The 25,113-nt window shown below is 39.0% G+C and overlaps 1 protein-coding gene across 1 annotated transcript in view; it reads right to left on the bottom strand.

The window, feature by feature from the left end:
• The window catches only part of ZC2HC1A (zinc finger C2HC-type containing 1A), a 34,817-nt gene extending 10,052 nt beyond the window's left edge, over window positions 1-24,765 (bottom strand). The window contains exons 1-7 of the mRNA XM_066564117.1: window positions 24,684-24,765; window positions 13,211-13,284; window positions 12,379-12,495; window positions 12,034-12,169; window positions 8,990-9,138; window positions 8,100-8,199; window positions 7,314-7,422 (exon numbers count right to left, since the gene is read on the bottom strand). Of these exons, the coding sequence (XP_066420214.1) occupies window positions 7,314-7,422; window positions 8,100-8,199; window positions 8,990-9,138; window positions 12,034-12,169; window positions 12,379-12,495; window positions 13,211-13,284; window positions 24,684-24,699 (701 nt within the window). The 5' untranslated portion in view covers window positions 24,700-24,765. The remainder of the gene's footprint in view (window positions 1-7,313; window positions 7,423-8,099; window positions 8,200-8,989; window positions 9,139-12,033; window positions 12,170-12,378; window positions 12,496-13,210; window positions 13,285-24,683) is intronic.
• Between the last annotated feature and the right edge of the window lie 348 nt (window positions 24,766-25,113).

The raw sequence follows: 25,113 nt of genomic DNA, 5'->3' as shown, positions 1-25,113 counted from the left end.
CTTAGATCTTATAAAGACTTCTGAATATCCAGAAATTTTATATGAGGTAAGTTGGACTTAACCAAAGACTTTACCTTTCATTACAAAGTCTGCCTCCCTCATATTTTTGGACCATCACAGCTACCTTACAGATGTAGGAGTTAGAGAAATATTTGACCTTAAGAGAATAAAATTACAATTTTACTTTGTCAAAAACCAGTATAGTTATCAGGCATAAATGCTTACTTCAGCTTTGCATCATGCAAATCAGTTTTATCTCGGGTTTAGAAAGGCACCAGTTCATTACTTTTAATCTGCAATCAAGACTCAAACTCATTACTTTTAATCTGTAATCAAGCACTGAGAGAAGAAATCAAATCTGAGGGAAACCTTCATGTTCCCTGTTCTATGAAGCTGTTTACCTCACTCTTATACTAATGATATCATCTACTCTTCTCCCACAGCATTTATATGGAAGACATACTGGGAAGCTGGTGTTCATCAAGGACACACTTTTCTCCTCAGGAGAAACTTTTTTGCAGAATAGATAAAACACACTGATTTGGAATACTCACTTCTTTACAGGCAACAACTCATCTGGCCTTTTGATGGTACTGTCTGTTTTTGTATTAGCATCATAAAACCTTTGAAACCTTTGCACATTTCTTCCAGTTCACAGTGGTGGGCCTAGCTTGTCCATCTTACTATTAAAATATATAAAGGGGTGCTCATAAGGACAGTGCTATATTGCTATTCAAGTTATGCAAAAAAAAAAAGAAACTAAAAATACTCACAATTCAATACTTATATTACCAAAGAAATCCCACTGACTTAAAAAAAAAAGCACAAATCAGACTTTAATTATCCAGCAAACAAAAGGATTTCCTCATTTTGATGAGGAATGGATTTCATAGACTTTGGATTAGGTTTCCAATACATTTTTTAAAATTCTTTATCAAACAAAACACTAATGCCAGTTATTCTCAAACTCTGCACAATATATTCACATTTGGTTTCTTTTAAGAACAGCTTTCATGATGTCATACAACACATCTAGAAAAGAGGGCTCATAATTACAAGTCATAATAAATTTAAACATTAGAAATGTTTAACAGATATATATGTGCAACTCTAGAATTAGCAAGATGAAAAATTTTTTTCTTTTTCCTTTTGTTTTTTTATTTGTAAAGACAGAATAGAGGACAGCCTGAAAGAAACTCAGCTTTGTTTTAACAACAAAAACCCCATTCAAAATAGATAGTACTATATACACAGCCAATACTTTAATTTTTTTTTTTAGTATTATGGATAACATTTCCAAACCAAAAAAGAATAAATCAAAAATCTAATTTTAAAAACATTTTTATTAAAGGCAACCAACAAAATAATAAAAAAAATCCCTCACATCATCATAAGGAACACTGCAGCTTTTCAGAAATCACAACTTAGATTAGAAAATCAGACCTTCAAGTTAAATTTGCCATTTTTATCATCTTATCATCATAAAGTAAAACCTACAAATAGCCTCCCAAACAGATGTTCTAGTTCAAACTAATTAACTCCTGTTTGACCTCATATATTCTCTTTACATACTCCCAAGAAACTGAGAAGCAAGACTGAGGTCTTTGACACTGTAAGACACATACTCCAACCTAACAGGATTTTCTTAGTTATTTTTGAACTTTAACAAATTATCAGCGTAATCGGTGAACTCCAGGCATATACTGAGTAGGACATCAAAGAAATATCCTAGAAGGCATCATAATACTGTCAAAACAAAGCACTACAGTATTCTTTCACACCTTAACAAAACCAAAAACCCTAAGTTGAAAGCCCTTTCACATTCTGATGAAAAAACCCCATGACTACAAGAATATTTTGAAGTGCAAAGATCTTGAAGACAGTTACTTACATATCTTGATTTCATTGAACAAAACTCTGTAAGTTATGGTCTTCATAAAAGGATCAAACTGCTTTAAAAAGATAATGTTTTTAAAGGTTACAAATGCTTTATGGTAAACATGTAAGTGGAATTTAAAATTTACTGTTATTGATCTGGTGTGCTGTTCATATTGTATTTCAGCTGTAAGACAGTAGTGGATGTGTCACTAGCAGACATGATTCCCAGGAGGGGAACATTAACATTAAAATGTATGTTTCATCCCCAAAATAAAACAAAAATTAAAAATTAATTTCCAAGTCCCATTAAAAAAACAAATAAACAAACATAACTGTTCACAAATGAAACACAAAAGATCCCCGTCTGGCCGCTAATGGTGTCAGGTTCTGATGGGCAAAACAGTTTGCATGTGGCTGTGGGGTTCACCTGTTTGCTTACCCTTAGGTTAGGAAGAACCTACCCAATTTTTAATCCTGAACATCTGATTACTTCTGACAGCAATATACCTCAAGAAATGTAAGACACCACTAACCTGTATACTGTAAAAAATGCATATCAAATGTTGCTTCATAACATGATATCAAATTTTAATGACAGATAACTTATATAGAATTAATTTTCCTTTTTTCAGTTCTTCAATATCAAAAGGATAAAAACCTATTTTCACCCAAATGAATGAAGATTTTCCTACTGACTACAACAGTCACATGCTACTCCTCACTTGCTTCTGTATGACTCAGAAATTATGCCCTTATGCAACACTTTTATTCATACTGGAAGGACTGTCTGTGTCCTTACTCTGTTCAGGCAGAAAAAGAAAACTCACAGCAGAACTCAGCTGACACATCCTGATGTACACGTACAAAGTAAGCCTGACTGACTCTAAGATAGCTTATGTTGATGAAACTGTGCTATGTTCTCTCAGTAGTCCTTTACTTGGGGAGCAGAAGGGGAGAATTCAAATTAAAACAAAAAGGACACTGCACAGTGAAAATGACTTAAAATAAAATAACTGAGGTCATAAGCTAGGGTTCCACTTCTGCCCATACACAGTAAAAGTGCCTGCTGCTGCTGCAGTGCTGCACATGAGGTTTACAGGCGAGGATTCAAAGCTGGGGTTCCACTCCAGCCCATGTACAGTAAAAGTGCCTGCTGCTGCTGCTGCGGTGCTGCACACAACGTTTACAGGCAAGGATTCATAGTTAGGGTTCCACCCCTGCCCATACACTGTAATAGTGCCTGCTGCTGCTGCAGTGCTGCACACGAGGTTTACAGGAGAGGATTCATAGTTAGGGTTCTACTCCTGCCCGTACACAGTAATAGTGCCTGCTGCTGCTGCAGTGCTGCACACGAGGTTTACAGGCGAGGATTCAAAGCTGGGGTTCCACTCCTGCCCGTACACCGTAATAGTGCCTGCTGCCGCTGCTGCGGTGCTGCACACGAGGTTTACAGGCGAGGATGCAAAGCTGGGGTTCCACTCCAGCCCATGCACAGTAATAGTGCCGCCTGCTGCCGCTGCTGCGGTGCTGCACACGAGGTTTACAGGCGATGGATGGGTAATTCCGAGCTCCCTCCCTGGACCGAGGTCCCCCGGCCCCGGCCCGCGCTGCGCCAGCGCCACCTGGCGGGCGCGGGCGGCACTGCGCGCCCAGCACAGCGCCCCCTGCGGTCGCTCCGCGCGCCCCTGCACGACCGCGGCCCCCACAGAAGGCAGCGGTGTCCCCATCACTCGGTACACATAATTCAGCCTTGATATTGCACAATAGAATTGCAATTCTACTGTTAAGCCTCTCTTCTATTACGTCTCTGGAAAATCCAGAATTACAAGAATCTGGGCAAAGATGGAAGGTTGCACACTGAAGTAATATCTAAAAAACCACTGAAGTTACAGCTTCCCTTACTGCAAACTGCAGGAACATGTTTCTTACAGGAAAACCTGGAATTTAACCTGGTCAAAATAACGCGAGTAGGCTCTTTAATATTTGTCAAGGAGAAAATAAAAAAGTGATTTCCTAGCATTCCATTTAAAAGATTGCCCTTAAAAATAACCCCACACAACACTGCTCAGCAAATTGCTTCACTAACAATTCAAAAGAGCACAACATCTTATTCTCCAGCATAAGCTCTGTCTGACTTCAGTGTAACAGAATCCCAGATCTCACACTAAGGCTTCATTCTACTGGTTAAATCATAAATGCAATAAAAGAAATAAATCTTATTTAATCCTACTGAAGGGTAATGTTCGGAAGTTTTAGAAAGTAATTCTAGTTGCATTTATCTATACCCTAAATTATAAGATGTTTTAATGTTTAAAATCTGTCACTGCAGTATTAATTATTTTCACTCTCATGCAGGACATTGACTGTTAGTGTCTCTATCCCAGCTTTGGTATAATTTTGTAGGTATTTCAACAGAACCCAATGTATTTCCCCCTCATGCCCCAATACTAAGGCAGAAGTTGAGATGATTTAAGACCAAAATTGTCACCAGTGACCAATCCAACAAACCTAACTTTTCCATGATGTAACTGGCTCCTACACCTCTTTGCTTCAATATAACTCCTGACAAATTTGTCCCCAGAAGTGAATACAATGAAGCTAAAAAAAAGAAATGCCAGGTCATAGATACAACACTTAGGAACAAGGCACATGTAACAGCCACCTGTGGAAGATTGGTTAGTATGAGCAGCAAATGCCATAAAGCTGAGTTGGAAAACAGAAGACAATAAGTTTTTTAGAAGGACTGCAGGCAGAAACATATTCATCACACCCATACTCTTTAAATGTGGAAATTGTGTAGGCAATTGAGGTTATAAGCCAAGCTAACACTTACTGTCTTTCAGCAGAGATCATTATCTGAGAGGTGTGCCAGCCAGAAGCCATCTATTTGTGCTTAGCAGAATGCATAAACAGGGAGAACCTGGGCAAACATCTCCCCAGCTGCTATTTGGCTTCATGTCACAGTTTCTTCTCCAAGCAACAGAGGAGAAAATGAAGACTACTGAAAACAAAGTCCAGTAAGCAACTGTGGAAAATTGCCAGACTTACTATGTCAAGATACAGAGATGCTGTGAGTTTGTGGAGAATTCATGAGGCTGTTTGAGCAAAAATGAGAGCTGAGCCACCTCCTTATCTTGCACTGGGCTGGAGCAAGGCTTAACAGCTGAATGATGCCCGGGGTGAGGCAGAGGTCTCACAGCCCATCGGTGTCTCAGTGAAGAACAGGAGTGCACCCAGACCTCAGTATCAGCCTCACTCCACCTTAGCCATGCACAACCAGCCTCTGCTACAAATCTGCTCCTTTGGGAAGATGATGTGAGGTGGTAACATGCTGACAGGAGTAATGTCAGGTGGTCTTCACTGCTCCCTCACCTGGGTGGAGGATGATACTGAATTATTAGGGATCTGTGGTGCCTTTGTTACAACCAATTCAGCCAAAGGTATCCAAAGATAATTAATACATTGAAAAATGCACCCAGCGATATGAAAATGAGAAAGAAGCTGCTTCTCCACCAACTAGGATCACAGTAACTGGTAAGCAATTATATTTGACTATAGTCATACCTCCACTTTTCCAGAAAGTCTAAAACTGATATTTGAAATCCTCCATTTTTAGAGTATGAGAACACGACCTTACTTCATCGACAATGGTCTTGCTTCTCTCCCCTCCCCAAAGCAGGGATGACTCTCTGGTAAGATTTGTGCCTCTGGCTGCCTCCACAGTATAGCTGGGACAGTTATACAACATTTTGGAGATCTACTACATTTATCACCAGCAATCTAACAAGAGTCAATGATCTGCTGCTTCAATAAGCTACATTATTTGTGAATCTGGAATTGTAAAAGTTCTTATTGAACATAACCAGCCACAGTGCCTAACTGGTTATAATCAGAAATTAAGCCAAGCTGCACTCAGCCCCTCTGATCTCTGAGGAATAGCTGGAACAAAAGGGGGTTTATTTTCTACCGAATTTCATATGCTTATTGCAACACAACTGACTGGTAAAATTACATAGAACTTCCTTGTTAACAAGTGAAGACCAAAATTGCTGCATCCTCACTGACAAATAGAGGCTTCAGTTAGGAATGTTCAACAGGAAAAAACCTTTCCCAGACAGCTGGGTTACACTACTGGACTCAGAAACATGCCTTCAAATAATCTCAGCTGACTTTTTTACTGTGGTTTACAGACCTGCTTGTTTGCTACTCATCAGTAGGTGCTAATTCAACTTCTAAAAATGAAGAAATAAAGAAAGTCAGTGAATAAGGGGCTGGGATTTTCTGAGAGTCACAGCATAGATGCCTACAAATGGTAGTGAAGCTGACCAAAGACTAGTGAGACACCAGGAGAGGGGGGAAATAAAGACATCTGTCAACCTTATGAACTCTGCATGTGACCTATGTCTGAAAGAGTTATCATGAGTAGACAGAGCAGGGAGGGACAGAATTGAATCCTGATCCAAAGGACATTAGGAGGGAAGCATGACAGAGCTATAATTCATATTCATGCATAACCTTTAAAATTTAAGAGTGATAAAATCTCTTAGTTTTGTGTAATTTCTGTCCAACCCCATGAGTTTTCAGAATGTCCTTTTCTTCCTCATGAACTAAAGACACTGTTTTTTTTCACATTATACAGTCTTCACCAACTGGATACACATTCTTATAGGAATACATCTTTTTCAGTCACCAATGTTATAATTGCAATCACTTCCTTTTATGTTTTGTGTTCTCAGTGCTCCTCAAACTTCTGTAGAATTGCACTACTTTTCTTCAATCCCTTCCACAGATTTCTCTATGAGATTCTGTGAAATGTCTACCCCTCCAGCAAAGCATGAGTCACAGCCTTGATCACACCAGCACTTACACTGAACACTAATAATCTTCATTGCACTCCTTGCTGCTGTAAGTGCACTGGTTTTGTCTTATTTGTGCTCATTCATTTTTTGCCTCTTAGGAAAGGGAAAAGAGAAAGTCTCCATCCTTTTGGGCTAAGAGAGAAGATCCTGTCACAATTGCCTTGTAGTCTACAGAGGAAACCTCTTTCTTCTATTTCCATGCAGTGCAGGAAATTATGCCTAATGTTTTCTGCTTTTTTTAAGACTCTTCACTTTTACCAAGAAAAATTTCATTACTCCAGCCACTTCTGCCTCTTCTATAATTTTTAATGTATTTTTTTTATCTCATTTTAATATATTTTATTTTTATCTCTTGATCTTCTTTGTTGGTAAACCAACTTGATAAAACCTTTGCCTTCTCCAATGTTCCTTAAACATTAGCTATATTTACAGATAAAGGATAAATGAAAAACACTGTACTTCCAAAGCTCATAGGAAAAAAATAAAAAGTAAGTGAACCAAACCACAAAGACTTCTAAAACTAGAACAACATAAATATGAAATAAAGCACAAATGCCAACATTAGATGGAACTCACCCTGCCTGTGGGTTCACCATTCCCGGTGAGTTTTTATGACCTGGTGATAATGTCTGAATTTTGCTCCCACTGGATCCAGATGAAGACAGTGCTTTACTTGAAGAGACACCTTGCAGTTGAAAAGCAAGCATAAAAATATAAGAAAATGTAAGATTTTGCTGCTGCAATGATACCATTTATTAAAAAAAATTTTAATTGCAAAATTCATAACAAAAGTTTTAGAAATACAGATATGTGAGTCAGTATCAAGATAATACAAAAAGAAAATGTTTCAAGAAATGTACAGAAAATAGGTAATTGAGATATAGTATTTTATTCTAAGAAAAGATACTGTATCTCAATTACTTTGCTCAGGAAAAAAAAGTCTATGTACGAACAGAACATGTTTGATATCCGATATCTGAAACCCAAATTAGACTGCTGTTTGCATAATTCTAATATACATGCCTTAACTATGTATTTTTACCAATTTATGATCATATTCAGCAGACAAATTAGTTACAGAATTAAGCATGAGATAGATCAGTTTTCGATACAATCATGCATTACTACCCCAAATGATTTTTCATATTCAATTCAGAAAAAAAAAAAAGACCAAGTATATAAACCAGAATCCTAAGTGTTCAAGAGTCTTTTTAGATAAATGGCAATCAATGCCCCTTCCAAATTTATTTTAAATGAGATTTTACAGACCACTATCTCAAATAAACAATCAATTTTTATGGCATAGTTTGAGAATTATTATTAAGAAAGGACATGGAACAATTAATAACATCCATTTCATACCTACAACAGTTTTGCTAACACCACTTGGCTGTGGTAAGCGTGATGATGGTGATGGTGTTGATCCTAAAGAAGGCATCTTCTTAACTGGAGCAGGTTTGTACTGTAACAAAATACAACCTAGAAATTTAAGCAATTAAATCAAGCTATCTATATAACACAACAAGTAGTTCTTTCAGGTACTGTGGGAGAAGAGAGGATGATTTCCTACTAGGTAACCTGTTTCTGGTATGGGAACATGCAAATGGTTTCTGATAGTCTGTTTTCTAGCACTTACAGATAATACTAGCAGGAAACATTCCCTAACTTAGTGGCTCTGTTAAGATTAAAAGCATAATCTCATTACCAATTAATTTAAAAGCAAATACTCAAAGGTAGAATTATTTTTGTCTTTCAAATCCAAATCTTACTTTCACCTGTGTGGTCTGGACCAGTCCCTGCACTAATTCAAAATACTGTGTAGTACACCTGAATCCCTCTAAGGCCTCTAATTAGCCACTCTACTGCTGGTCAGTTATCCTGTAGTCAGGTAACTTTGTTTGCCCCTTAAGCAAGTCTACAACTGAATTTAGAAACTAGCACAACAGAAATTCAACTTCCTTTAAAAAAACTGCATCTCTCTTTCTTCCTGCTATCTTTACTTGTCATTTGCACATTTCCTCAATTACATTTATGACTGGTTTTCGTTTTGTAACTGCTGCCATCTGACTTGTGGATCTCTGCAGTTTAAGAAAGCAAAAGCCTCATCCATGCTTAGTGTCTAATTTCAGTGAGTGCAAATAATAAAATTACAGAATGAAATAGTTCATTCTTTTTAAAAGTAACACACTATTTAACAAGCTTGATTTGACATTGAATGCAAGTTGCAAGTTAAGAAAAGTGTTATAGCTCACCTGAGTTCGAGTAGGAAGCTTTCCTTTGGTATCAGCTGCCAATTTTCCCTTATTAGTGATACGTGCAGCTTGCTCCTTACAGAAATTGATGTGCCTGTCAGCTGCATTTTCATTAAATCTCCTCTGGCAGTATGGACACTGAATGTAATCTTAAAAACACAGAAATATAACATTAATAATCTGTTTTAAAAATGACAGTGTTTTAAAGTCTTTTAAAGGCCAGCCTCCCCTCCAGGGGAAATGATGGCTTTTTGAATCTGAAAATGAAATACAGATTGCTAGGTAAAAGCATATTCTCTTTTGATGGATAAAAGTAGCTGAGGATTAGAAATAACCTAAGCAAAATCAGAAACACTTTAAGTGATGCTATTCTGCAGAGAAGGTAGCCAGAGGTAAAGGGACATGGCACAGAGATCAGCTGGAAGGAAGTAGAGAAGAAGCTAAACAAACAAACAATCAAAAAAAATCACAAACAGTTCAGTTTGTTCAAGATATGGGAATACATTAAAACCTTTCCCACACAAGCAGCAAAAGACAACAAATCTGTTTCCTCTGACAAATTTGAAAGAACTGAGAAATACTAACTGCAATATTGCAAGTGATCATTACTAAAAAAATCAGAAATTTAACAAATAAAAAGAATCAATAGAAAATCAGCCAAAATAAGGATCTATCTCTAGAGACATGCAAAAGAAAGTAACTGGTGACCATGTTACTTCTGCCAGATTAATTTTGTCACATTGCAAACAGTATTACATACATGAATATTACTCTTAGTGGGGAAAAAACAGAAAGGGCTACAGAAATGCTTAAAATATTAAAAGATACATCATCTGTATGCTGGAAATACACACCTTAAAATACAGTGTCCTTGGAAAATTATATGTTTGGATTACAGTTTCAGACAACTGATACTGCCAAAGCAGGCTGAATTAGTGTTTCTAGGTCATTTTAGAAATGTATTGAAGAAAATGAGATGAAATTCAACAGTCACTGCCTCCAAAATTACAATTAGATATAATAAAATCTAAAATAAGTTTTGGATCACATGTTGCTAGTCCAAATGCAGTAGATCAGGCTTAAATACTTGTCCCTTTAAATATTTATAAACAGTTTTGAGTAAGTTAAATGATGTAATGACCACCAAACCATGAACTGTGACCCAAGAAGTGTGACCTAAGGACAGAGGAAGAACACAGAGAAGTGACATGGGAAGAAGCATGGGAATCTCATGGGGTAACAACAACAATTATTTATTTATTTATTTTACATATTCTCTGCTACTGTCAGAACACTTGAGCAACAACTACACCTTAAAAGACAAAAAATCAGAAACAGAACTGTAATAGCTATGTAGTCAAACCAAAATTATTCAAAAGGAACTAAAAGAAAAAGAAAAAAAAATTAAGCAGCTGTGAAAACCCCTAGACAATATCCTATACCTGACTAGCGCAGAGCTCAGGTCCCACAGAAAACTTTCAAAGCCCACAAATGTATCAGACTAGAAAGGATGAATGTATACTTTTAGGAATCAGGAATTGTATCTTCATTCTTTTGTAAAACACTTGGCTCTCTGAAAGTACTGCTCATACTGTCCAGAAGAACCTCTAGGATTCCATGTAAGCTTTATAAAACAAAAATTAATCAAAATAAGAGAGCAGTAAACATACACAGTCAAGCTCAGGGTGACTTAAGGTCCTTCTTAACCTGAGGCCATTCTGCGCTTTCTCAGAAAAAGTGGAAGAGGAGATGAAAGAAGCAGCAATACTTGCCAGCTCAGAGCAGTTAAGTAGAAAGTATGAATATGAGACTCTTTCCATTAAAATGAAAAAGAGTTGCTGCTTGTTAGAAACAAGTGTGCCCAAGACAGAGCTGAGTAGGAGAGGAGGGATACACATGGAATGTTCACAATCTTCCCACTCTCCTACATGATGAGTAGAAAAGGAGCATCAGTAGCTGCTCCTGCTCTATTTCTAAGAAGAATATGCACTGATCATTTTGTGCATGGTCTCTTCATTCCTGGTTTCCTCTTCATAAATCTAACCCACTGCAGGATTGAAGGATTGAAGTAAGGAGACTAACAAGTACAACTAGACAGATTATAGATATGCTATATAGATTATTAATGATTCTTTCCATGATCAAGCCTTGCGATTCTTATCCATAGCATTTGCAATTGGCTTTAAGATGGCCTTACTTCTTAAAATTAGCTATATGGCTTTTCAGGATTGTGAGTACAGAATGCTGAATAATACATTCTCTTAGAATGAATGCATCATTACAATCCTAATGCTGGACTAACATATCTTCTGCAAAGAAACAGGGTAAGGAACACTTCACATCCACAGAGACAGGCGGATTGGTTTTTTCCAATCCTTCTGAAAATAGCCATTCAGCTAATCAAATGGTTTAGCTCTTAGGACAAGAGGAAGAAATATATTCTTCAGCCTATTATCATATCCCAGAAGTTAAATGAAAGGTGTATTTCCTTCTCATTCACATCAAACTGCTTGAACACTTTACCCAGTCTCAGTTCAAAGATACCCAAGGACTGTCCTGCCCTTGCTAACTCCACACATCTCACACACCAAAAACACATGAGGCATTAAGGAATACACTGCATACATTAAACTAAACGTGAATTTAGCAAGAAATGGCAGAGATTACATTTGAAAAACACAAAAGTGCATTCCCCCCCACAATGTAAATATGTTGTGGCTGTCATCTAATCAAAAAGGCAATCTGCTACTGCTGTGAGCACTAACAAGGTATTAAACAATTTGTCCAGCCTATGGTGTACAAGACAGTAGCAAGCTGCAAATTGGCCCCAGCTATCTTTCCACACATTAAAAACAAAGTCATGGGCTTTGAAATCTACACAGGATATGAGCCAGCCAGACCCAAAGTGACAATCCAGCATCTGCACAGGGATAGTAAGTAATCTTCAAGAACTTGTGAATGTTGCATTCCAACAAATTTCTTTTCAATTCAAACTTCTTCACATTAACTTAAAAATCTCTAAGGAACTTGACTGTTTTACGTACCAGGGTCATATGATGGTGGAGGTGGTGGAGGGAGTTTTCCACCGTCTTTGAGATTAAGTCCTTTGGCTGCTCGTATAGTTGCTATAAATTCCTCATGCTTTCGTCTCCAGTTAGAAGGTTTTTTTGGTGGTTCTGGCTAAGAGGCAAAAAAAGAAAGTTTTCTATATTTGAAGTTTTTACTTGAAGCTAAGTATGCACCTTATTTTAGTACATAACATCATAGTTAAGATTTCTTCCAAATCTTAGTTGACCTAATTAACACGAACTGCCAGAAGAAATAAGTCTTATAAAAATGCATACATAGTATGCCTAAAATGCTCATATTCAGAGTAAATTGTAACATACCCGTGGCTTAAGAGGTTTTACTGTGGGAATGTCAGTTCCTTCTGCTCTCTGTCGGCTGGAATCGAATGTCTTCCTTTTCTTGGAAGAAGTTTTTTGGCAAATGGGTCCATGCTTTTTCTGTAAGCAGAAGCAAAATAAAAGGAGAATACAGAAATTAGTTTTGAAAACAGAACTTATTAACACATTATTTCCCTCTTTCTTGATAAAAAAATGCAAAAAACCCCCAACTCTTGATGAATAAGCTCAGACTGTTTTCCCTCAAGCATTTATGCCAGCCACTACCTTTAAAACAGAACTACAGGAATTCACAGATGTATATAGAGAGTCACAAAACCACACGTGATAATGAAGAAAAGTTGAAGGCATCTACATTTGCTCCTTGCACATAGAAAACTGATGATAGGTAGGCAGCTTTTGGTGGCCATTTGAGTGGCAAAACAAATCACAGGTGTCTGAAATTCATATTCACATTTAAGGACAGACCGATTTCTATTAGCAATGGAGACGACAATCCTGGAAATGGCAAACAAAACACTTCTTTTACTAGCTGAGACTTAAAACTGCAGAAGACAAGGATTGATTCTGTAACCCTAAAAAAGATGCTTTTAGAGGCATGTGTTTCAGAAAATGATGAGAACTTAAAAGAAAATTAAATCTCTCCTAAGGAGCTTCAAACCTGAGACAAGTGGAATCAGTAATTACTTGTGGGGGGAAACCAAAACCCCTGCCAAAACAAAGCACCTAGATCTATTTTATTTAGCTATAGTAAGCCCTGCTTAACTTTCATATCAACTTATCAAATCTAAAAGACAACAGGGCTCACACCACTTACCAGCGCTGCTGGAAAGAAGGTTCTTCCACAAATCTTGCATGGCAACAGATCTCCAGTTTGCACTGTAACCTCACCTAAAAAAAAAACCCATACTTTTTTAAGAAAAGTTGATTAATGACAAAACATTATTTCAAAACATGCTAACCTCATATACACTTAGCCATAATAACATTTGTTACTGTACAAGTATACATCCTTTGACTTGTGCAGAGGCTAGGCACATGAGAAAGGTAAAAATATACCAAAGTCTTTAGGTACTTTTGGAAGCTGTCAGGCCCACACATCACCAGCAATTCTGTTTATTTATAATACATAACTCCACCCTTAAAAGGATGCATATCAATATGGAAATTAAAAAAATGCCTTGTAAGTCCCAATGACAGCTCAAACACACACCAAGAATAAAGCTGTTTAGTGGGTATTTCTGTGTCTTTGGAAAAGATCAAATTTAGTATCCAATATAAAAAGAACACATTCCATTATTTATTTTGCTCTACTAAGATAAACTCTTCCACTTTCTCTTGTAAAGAAAACAGTCTTGATGCTATTTTTACTATATATTTTATTCAGATTATTACTGATGATTTACAGAAGTATTTCTGATGTTGCTATTCAAGCATTGGTAACAGAAATGTAAATAGCATATTTGACATACAGCAGATCCACAGAACCAGACAAAAGACCAACAAGTCTAAGTATCAAGACCCATGCAAGCAAATATATTTATATAGTATGGATTATGCAACAGAGTCATGGCAGAGGTGAAAACTGCAGGGTTTCCCAATAAAAGGCATCTATTATATCTAGTAGTATACCAGAGGAATACAGGGATATTTTTATATCATGTATACATCAAGAAAGAAGTTGTAAATTTGGATTATGTTTGAGATGCACTAGTAGCTTTCTCTGTACTCAATTTGACTATTGCAGACAATACAACTGCCTCTATTTACACCACATTAAAATAAAACCACTTTGAATTGACTTGTATTTTAGGTGAAGCAGCATCTTAAACTAACAAAATTATTAACATAGCAATGTTCAATCATTTGATCATGTTTTGTTCCCAGCTTCCCAGTGGAAAACTGTTTTCCATCTAAACATACACACTTGCTAACTAAGTGTATGACAGTCCTAAAAAATGAATCATTTAATTAAATACTTCACAGCAAACAAACATAGATTCAGGCAGTCATGGTTCCCACTGAAAACCTTTTTTGCCCAAATACAAAAATTAGAACTGAGATCTGTATTACCAGTAAGCAATTATTGTCTATTTTTGATTTTTTCAATTACTTAAAGCAAGTTCACCCCCAGTAACTAACTGCATGCAATGTTGCATGAACATGTGCAGTTTATAACATTTAGTCCATACCTTTAATTAATTTATATACCTTCTCCATGTAGATATGAATACACCTGTCCTTACCACAGCACAGGAGGACTGCACTGACAGTAACCAAGTTTTACAAATGGAAGCCATAATCACGTTTTCTTTTGTGCCATCTAAATATCTATGCATTTAGATGTACACAAGTACAAGAAGTAGGAAAAATGCAAAACATGCAGATGAATCTTGGTTTTTTTTTCTATTCTTGCATTTGAAGTGTACTTGAATGTGATAAGGATTCACTAGGAACTTGTTTTTTAACTGTATTTTTTCAAACTCTTTTTTAAGAAATCATGTCTGAAATTTTTTCCATAGGTCTGTTTTCTTAAATCCACAAGCCTGAGCTCATCAACACTGGTACAAAGCTTATATGGCTGGGAACCTGCCCTCACCACTGATCTGAATGAAGGGTAAGCAGCAATGATTTTAACCTTTTCTCAATTAGTCCACTCAAAAATACAAATTATGCACAGATTTGTTTATTTTATTACTTCATTCTTCAGAGTCCCTAGCCCTCTTAAGAATGATAACCTACATCACTGCAAACTCACTTTTGCTAAAGAGTTCAACTTCTTTTTATGACATCACTCTGATACAACCCTCAGCTTTGCAGAAACAAGTGGGACAGGCATTTTCCAAAAATATGAAGTGACACTGTGTCTTCAATAAATTAGCTGAAATAAATCAGAATTAGTGGTCTTGACACAAGGTATACAGTATGCGATTAAGAATTTGGCTGAGAAGAGAATTCTTTCAAATATCTGCCTTAGTAAAAGAAGCTACATATTGCACAGTTTTCTTCTGTGTTCTAGAATTTGAGCTGGTGTTTAAATTCCTCATGAAAAGAAGCAGACTTGAGAGCTGCTGCCCTGAATGAGCAGTATTTACATACAACATACCAAAGCACAAGGAATACCAATTACCACTTAGTGCAGCTGCAGTCACAGACCTGGATTTCCTCACAGCATTCCCACCTTCCCCTGGTGCTGGCAGGTAATCACATCTGCCTAGAGCTATTTCTACTGCCAACACCTCCCGTATAACACAAATCACTGACCCAAAGCACATAAGGAAGTTATTTTTAAGAAATGAAAGTTCCTGAAGTTTTGTTGAAAATAGGAAGCCAAGTGTCCTTTATGAAGGGGCACACTCACCCCTTCAGCTTAACTCCTCTGTGATTTTCCTCACTTTCAAAGCAAAACCACCCCAAAACCAAACAAATCAAAACCACAAAACCTTAACATTTCTTTCTAGGAGCCCATGAGCCTTCCTTTACAGAAGGGTTAGTAATGTTATCCACATGAAATTTGATAACTTAAAATTAAGGCACGGGAATAAAATTGTGAAAGTTGCAATTGAGTTAATTTTGGATTTGTTTTATTTTTTTTAAAGACATCAATGTGTGATATCTACTGCAATTTTTTCCTGAAAAAGTTAACTGAAATGGTTTTTAATCTGGGATGCACTGCAGAGAGAAGGTTAAGGAAAAAAAAAAGGAACACTCAAATCAGGAATCAGAAGGAGGATATGCTTGACAAATTGGTCTGAGAATAGAAATTGGTAGTAAGATAGTGTCATGGCAATTTTCTTCAGTCCGTAAATTTGGCAACAATGCAGGCTTTTTAAAATCATTTTAGTCATACAGCAGCTACACTTCTTTTCCTTTTTACCAGCTTTAATATCGCTAATCACCAGCAGTTTAGATACTTGTATTAAACATGAATGAATATAGTTAACTTGGAGGAGGACTGAAATATTTATTACTGTTTATCTAATCAAAACACATCTAGAGAAAAGATAAATGTGATCAAAATTGTTATGTGAATACCACAGAATACTGAGATAAGCTCAGAAGATAAGCTCAGAAGTGCTGATCTTTACATCCTATTTACTGCCTTCCTGAGACCAGGTCTCAGGAAAAACACAGTGAATAACCTACTATGATGCTGGATATCTGACTTAACCAGACTGGAAGCTTATTAGCAGGACTACAATAAATCTTATCGTTCATGTTTGTTAATTACCCCTGTCAGAGCTCCTCCTCCTCCAGCTCTACTTCCAAATCACTGGGTTTGTAGCTACACAAGTTACTGCACACATCCCTTCTGAGTATGGCTACAGTCTAGTTGCCTATACTTTCTGAGCTTGAAGTTAAAAGTTCAGCTGTAAAGTCTGGGTGGACCACTAAGTCTGACAGTACAGCTATACAGTCTCCAGATGTATCATGGTGCTTTCAGTATTATAGATAAGCTTAGACTTCCTTGAAACCAAGATTTCAAGAGAACAACTTCATTCTTTCTCTTCTCTCATGTTCAAATAGCACAACTGATTTACAGCAGAAAGGGCAAGCTGCCAGTTCTATTTATCTTTCTCAGTACAATGTGGGGACCCATCAATACATACAAGCTCGATCTGACACAGTCACAGCCATAGCTGTCACAGTCACTTGTTCTTGATGTCATGTTTACAGATAAAGCAGTTGTGTAAATAGACTTCACACTAGGTGGAGTAGAAGCCTCCAGTATTGCTGAATAACTGAAATTTTGTTACACTTTTCTCATCTGGAGAGCTCTATATACCCAAGTATGTAGGTGAACTTAGATACAAATTGCAGAAACCAAGATTGCACTTTGTAACAGTATTTCGTCAGGTAGTAAAATCTGACTGCCCTTCAAACCTTTTATTTATGGACAGCAGTGACAGTACTAAACTATTTAGGCCAGACTACAGTGATAATCAGAATCATCAAGCCTCTGTGAATTCAAACATGCAGAAACAGCCTGGTACAATTCCCTGCCTTGGGACTATTTGAAACCAGCAAGTAATCTGCAAGTGTTGAAAGTCATCACTTGAAGAGCACTTGCCAAATTCTTCTACTAAACTGTATTTATCGCTTTCAGCATAACTCCATTCTCATCTCCAAAAGCAAGGTATTTGTCACTTAAGAGTTCCACATATTTATAGTACAATAAAAAAATGCTGTTCATTCCCCACATTAGTTAGAATCTGTATTATCAAGCCACAGCAGCTGGTTCTCTGAGGACTGCCCAGTCTCTAACATATGTCCAATAATCAATAACAACTGGATTATATTTTTTAATCAACATACTAACTAACTATAGCCTAACCAATGGCAAATACTACAAGCAAGAGCCACCTAAAAATTAAACCAATGCAGTGACACGGGTAGGGAAACCTTCACAGAATGGTTTGGGTTGGAAGGGGACCTTTAGGATCATCTAGTTCCAACCTCCCTCCTGTGGGAAGGAACACCTTCAACTAGACCAGGTTGCATAGACCCTTGAACATTCCTTTAAATTCGAGGATTAATTTTTTTAAAAGCAGTTTTGAAGAGAATTAAATAACATAATTGAAATATGAATGTACTGAAGTAGGAAAAAAGTATTCCAGTTATGATCAAAGTTTTGCAAATTTGCATTATTTTGCCAAAATGAATTTTGAAATGAAAATGTAAGTAAGGCAAATACACTGACTGTAATTCTTAACAACAGGCAGTACTTGCTATTCTTTGGTCAAGTCTGCTTGATAAATGATACTGTGCATGTTTTACCCCACCAAGCACATCCCTTCTCACCTGTGCTATTCTGCAGTTTGCAGGAAAGAAAGAGGAAGAGGAAATCATAGCAAGTCCTGCTTCTTAGTATTCAACCATCTATATACTTTGAAATTTTTAAGCAGCTAAGTTTTGACAATTGTCTAACAAATAGCAAATCAATCTACTTTTATCTATCTGCTCCCAATTTTATAGGAAATCCTCATGAATTCTCCTGTACTCCTGCATTGACAACCTTGTATAAACCTGTCACTTCTGTTTCCAAAAGATAACACCTTAGCACTGTAGCATCCATTCCCTCAAGCTGAAAAGACTTTCATAGTAACTCTGCACATTTTTGTACCAGCTTTTCAGTCTGACAATGAAAATGCATTATATTTCAAAAACCCTGTTATTGCACTGAACATGAATGAGTCTGATGATGGCAAATTTCATTTGCATTTCTTGAAAATAACACATCAAGGTGAGACCTATTGCCTCAAAGTGACAGCCTGGAGGAGGATTCTGTATAGGTTTTTTGGTGACTGAGAAATGAGTTCCATGCAGTCAAGAATGATTGTAACAGCAGCACATGCAACTCACATCATGGTGAGTTTACTATACCTTTTACTGTAACTGTCCTTCTTTGCTTCCTTCCTCATATGAAGTGTAACTTTTAATGTGAAAACATGCCAGTCACATTACACATCCTTAAAAATAACCAGCTCTCTCTACAGCTGTTTCTCATGGGACTCCTGCAAGCAGATCACTAAAGTCACAGACTGCATTCCTGAACTCTGGGGCTGAGATCTATTTAGCCAGCTCCCTCCTCTCAGGATCCTGAATTCAACCATCCTACAGTCACTGCAGGAAAGGCTGCCCCTGACCTTTACATCTCACACATCTGTACATATGAAGTACTGCAGGACTGCCTCCCCTTGCCAGCTCCTTTACCACCTGGGTCAGGAGTTTGCCATCAATGCACACCAGAAGCCTCCTAGCTACTTGCACCTTACTGATTTGTCCCTCTGGCAGATTAAAAGTCTCTTCAGAGGTTAAAGTCTCTCATGAACACCAAGGCCTGTGAATACACTAATCCTTCCAATTATGAGGGAGACCTCATATTTTTCCTGATAAGTGGCTTCTAGCAGACAGCCACAACAGCTGTTCCCACACTGGTCTGCCTGCTAACCCTGATTCATACTCCCGAGGTTTTATAGCAAAGCTCCATTGCATTCTCACTGCTCTCCCACGTAAAGGGCAACTTCCCCCCATGCTGTCCAGCTGGTTCTTCCTGAAGAGCCTGTACTCATCCACCACAGCACTGCAGTCCTGTGAGCTGTCCTACCACCTACACATGATCCCAACCAGATCCTAGCCCTGCAACAGAGAGCAGACCTCTGACTGCTCCCATTTGTTCCCATACTGAGTGTTAATGTGCAGGCATTTAGAGAGTCACTCAGTCATGACGGTCATCCAGAAAAATGTATGAAACCTTCCCCTGCAAAGCCTATGGAAATGCAACTCAACCAAAGGCGAACAAGCAGCACTATTTGACAGATCTGAATTCCAGATACACATCATCTGGCTTTCTATTAACAAGCTTTAAGATCAACTAGAAGCACTAGAAAGCATGTGACCTGCAAAACCTATGTAAATGTTACAGTTCTGCTCTGGCTTCATAAACACGCTGTTCCCCTGTATTTAGCTACAGTCACTGAGCTGACTGAGAGGGCAGTCAGGCAAAGACTTGCCTTCTCACACCAGCCTTAAACCAAGACTGTTTTGCCATAGTGATCCCCAAAGCAAATCTGGGCTTATGCACTGTACAACACAAGTGTAATTGGACAGAGCAACCCCTAACTAAGTCTGCTGGCTTATCAGAATCTTAATCGGCAAAATATGATGTGTTAAAAAAAAAAAAAACTGATAATAAACTTAATTTATAATATATTGATTCCTAGTTTGCCCCTCCCTCAGAATTTCTTTAGAAAGTAAGGCCACTCGTCAGCTGCTCCAGTTAAGTGCTTACCATACTCCTGAAACCAGGTTTCACTGAGACCTGCTTTTGAAGACAACCACACCATGTTGTGTGCAGGTAAAACATGTTCATCTTTCCACTGTATTCAACCAATTGAAGTCAATTAGTAGATCAATCTAGCTTCTGCAATTTAAGTTAAAAATACAAGAAATCTAAAAAAACTATAGAAAAGGGCATAAAATCTATTACTTCTAAGATACTGAAGAAACTAATCTGAAACATTCAAATTCCTGTCTACACACATTCCTGTCTACTTCCTCTCCTTTAAAGGTGAAACATATTCTGGTAGTGGACTTATCCATATTGTATCAGCCTAAACTAGCTTTTGGGATTTTTCCTTAAGTAAAATAACTATTAATTAAAAAAATAAAAACATGATGGCTTTAAAAAGAGTAAATAACTTGACCAGTTATAGAGTGCTAAATGTCAAATTCAGATCACTTAACTGAGATTCAAGTATGCCCAGTGAAGCATCAGTTCAGTGCACACACATTTATCTTTGTGTTTTAATGGCTAACAGAGACAAATAACTTATTTAAAAAAACTTATTAAAAATTGTGTACATTAATATCAGTTTTGCATTTCAATCTTTAATAGTTTTCAAGCTGCTGATTTAAGAACAGTGTACAACAAAACAAATTCTTTCTTCTGTTGGGCAAATGACACACCTATTAAAAAAAATAAAAGCTGAATTCTGAAGTCAAATGGAGCTAAAGAAAATGGCCACCAAAGTAAGGAAGCTGCTGCATGGATCCAGTGAGGCAGACAGAGATCAACTCTAAAAGGAAAAGAACACTCACATTAATATTACTTTTGTTTTAAAAACCAATAATTTTCTACACTATTAAGGAAAAAAATAAGCTTGGGCATTCAGAAATTCTGACAAAGCAAGAATAAGCACTTGCTCTCAAGAGTCACGTTACTAACATAAAATTCCCAAGATCTCTATCTTGTGCTGTCAGGGGTGGAGCAGGGCATCTCAGACATTCCCCATGCCAGGAAAGGGTCCAGGGACAACTGCTGTCACAGTGCAGACCCCAGCTCTCAGCAGAAGATGCTGTACAGAGAGACCTCGAGGACACACCCAGACTGCTCAGGGTGCAGTCCCTATGCAGATGAGCAAGGGAAAGCTCTGGGTTTGAAACTGCAGGCGATTTCCTAAGGCAGCAGCCAGCCAGCCCCTTCCAACCACAGCCAGCCCTCCCTGGCTGCTCGAGCTGAGGCTGGGCAAACGCTGCCATCAACTACCACAGAGAGGTGGGCTTCTGCCCTCGGACAGAACTGTCCCTCTGCCCCTTATTCCTTAGGCTGGGATGGGCTGTGAACAAGTGTAGGAAGCAGCATTTAGTTGGCTCAAGCAGCTGCTGTCGGCATCCTCCCAGAAAAAGCAACAGACTGGAGAGGAGCGGATCAAACACCACCATTGGACTGCTCTGGTTTAAATGAAGTCAGGAATTCAGTGCTTGGTTCCATCTCACTCAAGCAAAACAGAGAGCAACAAACACGCCAGTGTGACTGCTTTTTTCCTGACATCCAGCAGTGAAAGCAACAAGAACATGTTAATCCATCAAAAACGGTCCTGAGATTCACCACGTGGTGAACTACTCATGAACGGATTTTTAAGCTCACCTTAGAGATCACTACATTGTCAGACAGATCCAGTCTGAGGCTCTATTTTCATCAGTAAATTAAATGAAAATTAAAAACCACCCAAACAGCATGCAAGCTGCAAAGTAACAAATGTTGAGGTAGCGACTTTAGACTTAATATCAGATTTGTCATCTGTAATGAGAAGTATGCATTCACTACTTTTACAAACCTTTAAAGGTACAAATTTGACTCAATCTAGTAATATAACAATACTGATAAAAAATAACCTAATAGAGCAACAGCCTTAAAGGAGCAACAAAAGTAAATTTTAGAAGGAACTTTAAAGTGACATAGAAACACACTTTGCCATTTCACAGAACATTTAAACTTGCAAGAGTGAGAAAATGCAACTGTGACACTGAAAATATTATTTAGCTTTTTAAATGTCATTAATGCAGCTCCACATGCCAACCATTACACATTCATCTCTCCACTTTTTGGAATGATCATTATAAACTGGGTAGAGCTCTTTCTTATTAATAGCATGCTTATATAAACCGAAGTAAAACAGATCTCTCATCTGTAATGCTGATCCTCAGCAAAATGAAAGCACCAGCACCTTTCTGAGGCTGGGAAGTCCAGGACAAGCATCTTGAGCCTGAGGGTCTGCCACCATCACAGACACATCAAGAGATTGCTGTCAACAAAGTCCTGCCCTTCCCCATGACCAGGACCCTTGCATGCACAGCTGCCAAGCACCTACTGCACCAGCCAGCTCTGGGAAATGACATTACTAAGCACTAATATAATGAGGCAGCAGGCTGAGCCAGATTTCAGAAGCTGCCCATATTTCTATGTCAGATGGGTATGACTGTGCAATTGCACATCCAAATAGAAATTTAATCCAAGATGGCAACCAGCAACGTTCTTCTGAGTCGCCAATGGAGTAATGACTGAATAAAAGTGTAATATCCAATGAAATAATTTATTATTGTTGTTATTGGCTTTGCTTACATTTCTTCTGTCCTAGGGGAACCTTTCTACAAAAACTTAATCTGAGCCTAAGCTAATATACATGAACGGAGACAGCCTAAACTGAAAAACTGTAAATATAAGCAAACCCACTTGCTTCAAATGTTTTGAAGCAGAAAGAGAAGTATTTTATTTTGTGGTGGTTGTAAAAAAATAAAAACATTGCATAAAATGACCCATAAAAATGCAGAAAGTTGTTCTTCAGTTTCAAAAACTTCTGCATTCAAGGACAGTGGATAACAGTGTGAAATATGAGTGTGCACAAGGCAAGAATAACTGGAGTTTTAGACATAATTTATGTCCTGTGATGGTCTGAAATTAATCTCAAGCATTCAGAAGAATAATTTCACATGAGGGAAAAAATGCTTTGACAAGCTCTAGCTTTTGAAAGTACTTTCAAGAAAAGGTTAAGTAAAACATGAGATTTCACCTATGATTTAGTAGTTCCCTCCACTCCCAGTACCTTCTGAAATACAAACAAGATACAAGCCATTTTCAACAAAGTCAGGAGCTGGACAAATTTTATGAAAAAAATCACAAGTTTTTTCAGGATTCTGCTGTTATCTGTAGATACTTTTCTCCTACCCCTGTAATTAAAGTGCTAGAGCTTACATAACACAGCAAGCATAGCTGGTCTTGGTAAATTAGCACACAGCCAAATCAATTGATAGATGTGCTGCAGATGATGAACAGTCTCAAATGCAGTCAAATGCACAGCTTACTCAAAATTAAGACAAGCTCTCCCCTTCTGGAGAGGTAACATACCACTGTCCTGAGAGCTGGAATGCCTGATAAGGTATTATTTGATAAACACTGGACACCATGTTTCAAATTTCAAAGGCATTAACAGTCAGCAAAGAATGCCAAGTGAATCAAAGAAAGCTCTTGGGATTTTAATGCCAAGTTATGTCCAAATTTAGAGTCTTGATGAAGTCACTAGGCTCAAGAGCAGGGTCTGATTACTGTAAAATCTACTAAAGACAGAACACAGGTATTCTGTGAAAATTACTTCAGTTCTCCAACTGTTCTAGAAGGGATAAAGAACAAAGGCTAGTTTGTGCTTACTCCTATTTAAGCACTCAGTTACCTCTAGAGATGTAGAGCATGGAAGACTTAATAACTGTGTTGTATTGTTTTTCAGAACAGGTATTTTTTAAAGTAGTATGGTTAAAGCAGCTTGCAAAATGCAGTAATGACAGGCCCACAAAAATGCTCAGATTGCAAGCTGTAACTTCATGAATTCCAAGCCGATATCCGTGTTGTGATGGATAACATTATCGATGAAAATGATGTTATCATTTCGGAGAGCAAGAACGTTTCCATTAATTGAACCGGCACAGGCTAAAGTTGAAAATAGCCTGTCAGCAAATTCATACCTAGTTTTCTTCACCGCACCGAACATTTCCCCAGCACGATAAGCGGATCGTAACACCCACCTTAGCCATCTGTTAGCAAAAAGAAAAACAACCACGGGCTCCTGGCAGAGATGCCCGCACGCTGCGCCGCACCCAGCCCAGCCCGCAGGGCCCCGGCGAGCGGGCTCGGAGCGCGGCCGCCGCAGGGAGGGGCCGGCGGGGCCGCTGCGGGAGCGGAGCGGCGGGGAGACAAAGCGCGGGGAGCCCGCTCCTGCCGCCGCCCGGCCCCGCCGCCTCCCGCCTCTGCCCGCTGCCCCTCCCGCGGCGCTCGCCCGCCTCAGCCCCGCCGCCCCCAGCACTCCCGGCCGCGGGGGCTCCGCGAACGGGCAAGGCGGCGCCCGGGCCCCGCTCCCACCGCCGCCACCGCCCAGAGCACGCCCCGGCCGCAGCACGAAGGACCCGCCCGGCCCCGGGCGCCCGCCGGCTGCCCCGACCCCGCCGCTGCCGCTCACCTTCCAGCCCCTCCATGGCGCACCCCGACCGCCGTCTCGGGCTGGGCTCGGTTTCCGACCGCCGCTGCTGTGGCAACGCCGCCACCGCCCGGCCCGCCAACAACCGCCGCTCCCATTGGCCGGGCGGGCAGGCGGGCGGCGGCCACGGCCCCGGCGGGCGGGCGGCCTCTGCCTCTGCCCGGCGCCGCCCCGCCCGCTGAGGGGATCGCGAACCCCGCTCCGCTCGGCAGCCCCGCTGCGCCCCGCCCGCTGCGGCCAGCTCCGCTCCGCCTCGCCGGGCCCGGGAGATGTCACCCGCCCTTAGGCTGCGCCCTGGTTGGGCTCTCAAGGGAGCAGGGCACCGGATCCGGGCATCTCCCTGCAAAAACCAGGCGTGTTCTGACTCAGGTGCGATCTGACGGGTCCTGAAGCCATTCGTTGAGGTTATGGT

This window comes from Molothrus aeneus, chromosome 1 (genome assembly GCF_037042795.1).
Source record: "Molothrus aeneus isolate 106 chromosome 1, BPBGC_Maene_1.0, whole genome shotgun sequence".
Taxonomy (NCBI): Eukaryota; Metazoa; Chordata; class Aves; order Passeriformes; family Icteridae; genus Molothrus; species Molothrus aeneus.
Note: the sequence above shows the minus strand (reverse complement) of the source record. Positions and strands in the feature narration are given on the sequence as shown.